The following is a 9267-nucleotide window of genomic DNA, read 5'->3' as shown; positions in this document are numbered from 1 at the left end:
TGCCGCAAGCCGTTGCTGAACCGCGTCAATTTCAACAGAGCAGATCGAGCAGGGCAGGAAGAGAAAAAGTAAAAGCCATAGAGCATCCGGTCAATTTTCTAAATAAAACACAATACTCAGCTCATGTAGCCTATCACAACTTCACATCAACATTATTACGTCATGACAGGTGGCACCAGGTCAGCAGTCAATCAATCAAGGGGTCTCAGAGGGTCGGCAACATGGACGACGAGAGACTCATTGTCAAAGTTCAGCCACATGAAGTCATTTATGTACCAAATCATCCTTTTTAGAATGACAAAGGCCGGAAGGACAAAGCGTGGCATTTAATTGCATTAGTTTTGGGAGTGGAAGGTGAATATATTAGGTTTAGGATTATCGCGTGATCTGCTGCTGTAACGCGCCCGGTGGAAATGCACGCAGGGCAGAGTCGCAGCCGTTCCGTAACGCGGCCGTAACGCGTGCGGTGGAATCCCGGCGTAAGTCGTGGCGAGTTGAGCTGTACTGTCGGTGGAAAAGAGGCATTAGGTGATGGATATGGCACAGGCCATGGAGGGATGCTTTGAGCTCACTGTGTCACTTCATACTCACTGCCAAATGCCACAAACACCTACACACTGAACAATCTGTGCATGCTATGTTAATAGTCCCATCTATTGAATTAAAACCATAGTGAAGGAAACCAAGAGGAAATTCACAAGGGATAAAATAATCAGTAATCTCATCATTCACCATATGACTGCTAACCATTACTAATGATACACTTTGGAGCCCCCAAGGAAATAAACTCAAGGCTAGGTGTATCTTTATCCAAGACTATAATAATACAACTGGTAGTAGTGAAGATACACCAAGAACAGGATCGAGCATTCCTGTTGACCTCGCTCATTACTGCCTTTAATATGGGTCTCTGTGATGGTAAGAATTTTTTTATCCAAATCATCAACGAAAGCTTTCCACATACATACATTTAAATACATATATATACATTTACATATATAGGCTACATATTTATACATTTACATATATGTACATATATATATACATATATATATTTATACATATTTATATATATACAGACACATACATATATAATAGATATAGATACATATATTCTGTTTTTATGTATATTAGTATATTATATTATTAATAACATTTTTTCTTTCATTGTACAGCTCTTGTCCCGTCCCTGATCTTTATACAAGTAACTAGCAGTGCCAAGTGCCCAACCAACCAGTCTCTTGAAAGCTATGGAGGAAATGATTAAGGAAATGGTGGGTTCAATTTATAAAAAACGAATTATCAGCTACCCTGAGCTCTGGCAGAAAGTTACTTATTTTGAGTGGCTTTAAATACCAGCAGGACTCTGGCATGAGGTCATGTACCCATACCTAATTTTGAAGATTATTATTATTTTTTTAATTTTCCTTCCTGAAAGAGTAAATCGGTTATTGAGGTTGAACTAGTTGAGGTTAATTTATTAAGGCTGCATCCCGTTTCTACCCCTTACCCCTTCCAAACCTCTCACACTTCCAGTGCTACCTGACCAACACAAGCCACTTGGTCCCTGAAGTCACTAAGGAGGTGATGGATATTGCACAGGCCATTCAGGACGTATACAACTTGCCCCGGGCCGATGGCGGGATGCTTTGTCCCAGCGTTCCAGAGTACCCACGATACATTTCAGTATCTCCAGTGCCTTTTGGAGCTTTTTACACAATGGTTAAAGAAGTCATTATTTTCATTAATGTTTGATCAACAAAATGTATTTATTAAATCATACAGTATTTTTTATATATTTTTTTACTTTTACTATATATGTGTTGGAAGATGTATACATGTACTAGCTTTGTGTTTTGTCGTGTGTAAATGCAATTTTTCTAAATGAAATAAAATGTCAAAGCAATCTTGTGATTGGTCTTGGAACTTATTAGAAATTGACAAACACAAAAAGTCATACCATCCAACACACCGTCTCAAACACAGGCACATTGCCTTCAAAATAAGTATGCATTTGATGTACTGTGGAATATCCAATGTTCATTAAAAAAAAACAGGAAACATTTTCTAATATAGTATAGTTACTTGTTATAAATGACGCTGATCAATAATCAAAAAAAAAATAAGAGTATGCAAGCCAACACAGAGGCCAAACTTTCGTGTAGATTCCCAAGGGACCTTATGCTACGGTCAACCAGGTAATGATTTATTTAGAATATTCTCCATGCTAAAAACGTAAAGCTAATGAAATACTGCAAAAGTAATTATTCCTGTCTACACTTTTTTGGTTGTCCACAGTAGAAATATAACCCCCACTGATGATGAAAAAATATTATCTGTACCTGAATTCTACAAAAAGGATAATCTCTGCAAAAAACTACAGACGAACTGAGTCATTAAAAAGTCCATTATAATATTTTTAACAACAGCCACTTTGAAATGGTGACCGCCATCATCCTTTACAGACCAGAACATTAATCCCACCAATAATCCCTCGCTGCATTGCTTTTTGCTACACTGTTGGTCACTCATAATACAATTTTTGAATTCAAGAAATAAATACATAAAACACAACAAGGCACTCGACTGCCTGAGTTCGTAATTTTGAATATTAAAAAATATTTTCTGAAGGTATTTTCAAAATAAAACATCTGATTAAAGGGGACCTATTATACCACCAGGTGTGAGTGTGATTAGCCATACAAGCCGTTTCGAAAATCTGCCCCATATGACATCACTAGTGGGCGTGTCCACCAAGATCGGTGCTGGATAGATCAGTCTACCAGCCTACCCAGTGGACTGAAGTAAAAGATGCAATATCAAAACCTTACAGCCAATAGATTTCCATTGAAAGATTCCTGATTTATTTTGTTCATTTGGTTTCCACCAAAGCATAATAAAGTCCAACAGCCCAGCCCTGAGAAAAATAGTGAAGTTGGAGTGACCTCTCCTGTAACACAGAAATACCTGTGTGTACGTCCATATTGGTACTGCAGTTTATGGTTAATGGAAAATTGTTTTTTACTCAGGCTACTTATTATGTGGTCAACTGTATGGATAAGTAGTTATTTTTTTAAGAAAAGTATTGCATGCCAATATGTCATACAAAAGTGGAGCAGACCATTGGTAGTAGAAAACATGAGTACTTCAGCATTAAAACCCCCAGCAGCTGGTTGGTATAAGCTGAATAAACCCTGAGAAACGAGAGCAAACAACGCCCAACAGGATGGTGCCGTGATGGCTTGGATGAAACAACCACCTTCATCATATGTGAACATCAAAAAATAAGATTAGCATGATCCTAGTCATAACTTATCCTATATTAAAAAGGGTCTTCTGTCTCATTATTTTAGGTACACACAAAAATCTCAGAAAAGCATTCAATCCATTTTCCCTTTAAACTGAAATACATAAAAATACACTTATTCCATTGAAAGAAAGAAATGTTTGGTTTTTATCGTTGTTCTTGAAGCAAAACACACTTATACCATTTTCTTTTGTGGCAATATGTGAACAAATTGTGACAGACACCCAAACAGCTATGAGGATGACTATAACAATGACAACTCTTCACAGCCCATTAGGAAAACCTGGTTGACCCACCCGGCGAGCCATGCTTACTGGATTTCACAGTGTTGATCCAAGCTCGGTCTAGCATTGGACTGTAGCCAGGCAATGAGGCCCTTTAAGAACACTTCGAGTAGTTGGCATCCTGGCTTGGCTATGAGTCCCCACAAGGCCCATGGAGCAGTTGATAGCCTGGCTACGAGTCCCTACAAGGCCCATGAAGCAGTCGATAGCCTGGCTTTGTGTCCCCACGAGGCCCATGGAGCAGTCAATAGCCTGGCTATGAGTCCCCGCAAGGCCTCTGGGCACTTCCGATGGCCTGGAAGACTTCTTTGTGCAGCAGCGACGGCTCAGTGAGGATGGAGGTCTTTGTCCCTAGTTGTCGAAGGGTGCTGCAAACCACTGGAAAACAAGGACATATGGACATGTTGAGCCATGAGCCGAGCGTAAAGACATTATATAGGTGTAATACTGCACACACACACACCAATGGGTTCCAATTGTATTCGATAACAATTAAGTCACTAATTTTTGCAAGCAATACTCTAGACAAAGCTGTAAAAAAGGTATAGGTGGATGGCTCCACTTGTACGCCCCATTGTGTTTCGAAGGCAAACATTTCATCACTCTTCATGAACAACTTCATTTGTAATACATTTTTGGTAAAAAAAAAAAAGGTCAAAATTAGTCATTCACTTCAAAATAATGTTTGTGCCTCCATTCTAGGAACTCCCTTTGTTAGCTATGAACTTCTTTTGAGATAGGGATCTCTGACGTCAGGTTGCATCATGGCATCCTATCTGAGGCAGCAATGCTTAGATGTGGGCGTTACAAAATAAAAATCCCAGTGAGCATCATGTCCTGTTAGATGTTGCCGGTAATCCGAGAGAAATTGGTCTTGCAAACACATCATCGTCATGCAGGCACATGTGTGCGCACAAAAACATACCTAGTGGCCTGAGCCTCGGGGGGGTTTAGAGGGGGATACTTACTAGCTCTGAGCACAGGGAGGGAGCAATGGTGGTCCAGCCACTCTAAGGTGGTCTGACATAGCTCTGCCTCGCATGCCGTGGACACAGTGTTGTTGAAGGACTCGAACAGAGGCTTGATGATGATGCTGAACTGGAACACATTAGATAAGGATCATGTCACACACACACACACACACACACACACACACACACACACACACACACACACACACACACACACACACACACACACACACACACACACACACACACACACATTGGCCTTGTGCCCAAGCAAAAAGAACAAGATGAAATACAAGGCCCCATTCCACAACGTTTGTTGTTTTGCTTCTTATCCAGGTCACTGAGTCATCTGACCTACCCAGTGCCGGGACACCCATAGGGGTATGTTACGCTCATACCAGAGTCACCAACACTGATTTGATATGAGTGAGTTGTATCTATAGCGTAGTTTTTTCTATCGAGATCTATTGTTTTTGCGTTGTCAAGGAAACATCTGGTTTACAGTTGTATTTGATCCTTGTTTTTAAAGTTGGATTTGTAAATTGCACTCCTGCAGTTAACACTTCTAATACAGAAGACTATAAAAAACAAGACCTGGGTAGGAGAAGTTTATCATTAGGGGTCCTACGAAAAACGTAGGAACCCTATTGTATTCGTTAGTAATTAGTATGATTATTTATTTTTTCCTGACACATTCGGCCATGTCCCAAAAACGACGTGGCCAAAAGTTGCATAAATTGGCAGGCTTGTAGAACTTGTATTAGTTAGGGATGAAAAGGATGGTCCAAAATTAACTCCCAGTGGCGTTATAATATGCACTTTAAGTACAAAATACTAAACTCGCTGATGAAAATTGTTAATCATGCACCATTCGTCATGATGAACAACCCAATTTTGACAAAATTCCAATCAATTAAAGTTTATATTACTGTCCCATTTACTGGCAATAGTTTTTAATAAGCAACTATTCGCAACACAATCAAAATATTTGTCAAGCGATTAAAAGTGTTTTCCTCTCTTACATGAACAGGCTAGCTAGACAAATGTAGCTTTGCAACAAGAAAACTATCTGCTATGTTTACGGTGTGTAAAGCTATATGTGTTAATAACCAATCAGAGAATCAAGTTTTCAACAATGCTGTGGTATAAAGCTTTAAAGCATCAGCTATCTCGTTCGTTTGGAGATCATAAAGATCAATTGTATAAACTATCTAGTATGTATATGGTATGTAAAGCTGATAGTTTATATATTATATCAACTATCTAGTTGATATATTATTTCAACTATCTGGTAGGTAAAGCTCTATTATATCAACTAGCTGGTACGTAAAGCTCTATTAAATCAACTATCTGGCACGTAAAGCTCTATTATATCAACTATCTGGTAAGCATTATCAAAGCTCTATTATATCAGCTATCTGGTATGTAAAGCTGTATTATATCAACTGATACGCAAAGCTCTATTCGATCAACTATCTGGTATGAAAAGCTCTATTATATCATCTATCTTGTACGTAAAGCTCTATTATATAAACTATCTGGTCCAAAAAGCTCTATTATATCCAGTGACGGGCCGTCAGGGCCAGCAAAGCCTTCTCTGCTGGCCTAGACACTTACAGAACAATACATTATTTTTATAAAATATATAATTTATACCTTTTAATATATATATATTTTCATTCATTCTATCTATTTTAATAAGTTTGTTCACATAAGTCTAAAGACGTATTTATTTGTTTTTCCTTCAGTTACGTTGCTTTCAGCGTGATCATATATATATTAGAGCCCTTATCCAATCAGATTATTTCCCTGCGCTGTCTCCGGGTAAAAAATAATCTAGCCGAGGCCTTCAGAATCCTGAGAGAATGCCCTCGCTGTTGACGCTAATGGGGACTATGTTGATTGACATGTTCTTCAACCTATCAGATTTCGAGTATGCCGAGTTGGGCGTATCCTTTTACACGTCCAGGCCTTCTAGCTGGCCTTGTTGTTTGGCGCCATCAGGAGGAAAACAAAAGGAATTACAACTAGCTAGCAGCAAAATTATATAGATCATTAGGTTCGATTTTCTTTTAGATTAGATTCACTTTAATTACAAATGGATGACAGAGGAGAAGGACTGGATATTGCGGCCGATTTGTTGAATAAGTCTTTTCCGAGAAGGATTTTCTCAGAAAAGCTAGAAATCTGCTCTGACCCAGCCGGGCAAAGGATTTGTGCGGCACTTTCAATCCAGCAACTACGAGAGGTATAGTTGGCTGACAGCGTCAAGTGGTCATTGTAATCTGTATTGCTGGGAATTCTTGCTATTTGCAACGGATCGAGTGTTTGGAGCCACGGTGGGTTGGGTTTTCCAACCTGAGATGTCCAAAAAAGTAGGCATAGAGACACCAAAGTACGGCGGGCCACTTGCATGCAACAGTCTTGTTGAAGACGTACGGAGACACCAGAGTGGATTTCAACTCAATGAGCAAGTAAGAAGGGAAACAGAGCTCCACAACGAAATCGCACTTTGGTTGATTTGTAAATCATATATTAAAGGGACACTGTGTAATATTTTAAGTCATTTATTACCTCAAATCAACGTATTCATTCATAAATAAGTCCTCATTGGTGTAAAATTATCTCTGCCAAAAATCTCACTTATCCACCTTAGCGAAGAATAATTAATATGAAGTTACATAGGACGGGTAAGCTTCATGGAGGCTTCCATGTTCCTCCTGTCTACGAACTGCCGAGAGGGACAAAAAGCACTACGTGGTACAGGAAATGCAAACGCGTTTTCACTCTGAGCCAGCGTCAATGATGACTGAAATAATTCACTATTTTGCTCGAGGAGTAATTACTCATACGTCATTAGCTTACACTAATGATTCTATGCAGTTTGAAATTTGTTTGAAATAACAAACCTCATCATCACTTGAATGACTCGATGAGGTAGTATTGGATGTCATGACACAGCTTCTTGGCACATACTGCCCACCGTAGTTTTTGAACAAGTGAGCACTATTAGTTTGAATGCAATATACAATTGTATCACTAGATGGGAATAATTTTTACACTGTGTCCCTTTAATATTCTTTTGGTTTAAAAAAAACAACCTGTGTTCGTTAAAGTAACATGGGATTGTTTTGAATTGGTTCTTGTTTGGTAGAATTTAATATGTATGAATACAATAGTATGAATTGCAAAAGTCCTCTAAATCAAGCAAAGGTTCTAGGAAAGAAGCACGTACTTACAGCGTTTTTACTAAATGACGGAAGATTTTTGGCTGCATTCATGGACAGTCGGAAATTGTAGAATCTGACGAATTATTACAGGCTTTTCATATGACTAGGGTAGGCTACGTGCGTTTTGTTGTGGTTGTTTCGGCTTAAAAAAAAAGAACATTATTTTTAAAGCCTGTTCAGTTGTCAGGTTTATATTGGGTGGTTACATCAACATGGCAATAACCCTGACGTCATTATTAAGTCATTTGAAAAGCGGTTTACTTCAGGATGATTGCATTGAAGGCCTCATGGTAAAAGTCACGGCCCGCCACTGATTATATCACCTATCTGGTCCGTAAAGCTCTATCATATCAATTATCTGGTACGTAAAGCTCTATTATATCAACTATCTGGAACGTATATGGTACGTAAAGCTCCATTATATCAACTATCTGGTACGTAAAGCTCTATTATATCAACTATCTGGTACGTATATGGTACGCCAAGCTCTCTAATGCCAGGGATGCAAATGCATGTAGGGTGAGAAGAAGAGTTAAGCAGTAATATCATAAGCAGATTATGAAGTAAAGGGCCCAAGTTCCAGGAGTTCTCACAGCATTTTATTGTATTGTAATTATAAAATGAATTTTAAGCAAAAAGTTGACTCTCAAACATAAGCTATAACTTTAAACCACACAACTAATTACATGCATTATTTCTTAAAGAAACCAGTACTCATTTAGAGCTTATTTAATGTAATGCTGCATGATGTAAACAATAAATGCCATAATGCTTCTTCCTAAAAAAGCACTATAGGGCCAAGGCCAGGGCACAACATCCAAGGATTACCTGGCCGAGATTTGATCAATTTTAAAAAGTGAAGCAGAGCAAAGATAGGAAGAGGTGAGCTTAAGCAGAGTCTAAACAAACTTGATGAGACACAAACCGGTGCATATCTCGATAATCCATTTGACCCCTCTCTCTAAACATCAAAATTGCATCATAAAGCCACTAGATGGCATTAAAGGCCTTGTCTTCTGAATGGACGCAATTTACATATTTCATGTGAAACACTATCTTCATACTCAGTAAACATGACTGTAAACACCTTGTTTGATTTAAAAAATAGTGACCGGACACTAAATAATTAGTTTATGGGCGATTTAGCGATCAAACACAACTTGGCTGACAAAAGCAAAAAGGTTGAGACATAAGGGTTAACTTTGTGGGTCCTCTCGGGATAAGATGGTTAAAGGATACGATCCAGAACTTCCAGTTCTGCAGTGTGCGGCTCTTCACGTAGGCTTCAAACTCATGCACGTGGTTGAATCGACTCCTTGCCATGGAGACCCCCGTACCAGGAAGCTGCTCCTGACAACGACTGACCAATGAGACGGAAGAGAATTTTTAAATGTTGACTCACTTCAGTGATTATAAATGCAGGTAATTCCATTAGAGGTTATGCATTGTACTCTGGCATGCTGTTCCACATCCTG

General features: G+C 38.8%; 1 protein-coding gene across 8 annotated transcripts in view; it reads right to left on the bottom strand.

Annotated features, from left to right (window-relative positions):
• Positions 1-1750: 1750 nt before the first annotated feature.
• The window catches only part of mlxip (MLX interacting protein), an 80431-nt gene continuing 72914 nt past the window's right edge, over positions 1751-9267 (bottom strand). For 7 of the 8 annotated variants that reach the window (XM_060064535.1, XM_060064536.1, XM_060064533.1 and 4 more), the window contains 3 exons: positions 9032-9152; positions 4560-4689; positions 1751-3969 (listed from right to left, as the gene is read on the bottom strand). In XM_060064535.1, the coding sequence (XP_059920518.1) occupies positions 3848-3969; positions 4560-4689; positions 9032-9152 (373 nt within the window). In that variant the 3' untranslated portion in view covers positions 1751-3847. Of the gene's footprint in view, positions 3970-4559; positions 4690-8369; positions 9153-9267 lie in introns of those variants that run through there. The other variant, XM_060064537.1, reaches the window with a different exon arrangement.

Source organism: Gadus macrocephalus, chromosome 11 (genome assembly GCF_031168955.1).
Source record: "Gadus macrocephalus chromosome 11, ASM3116895v1".
Lineage (NCBI taxonomy): Eukaryota > Metazoa > Chordata > Actinopteri > Gadiformes > Gadidae > Gadus > Gadus macrocephalus.
This window is presented reverse-complemented; position numbering and strand designations above follow the sequence as displayed.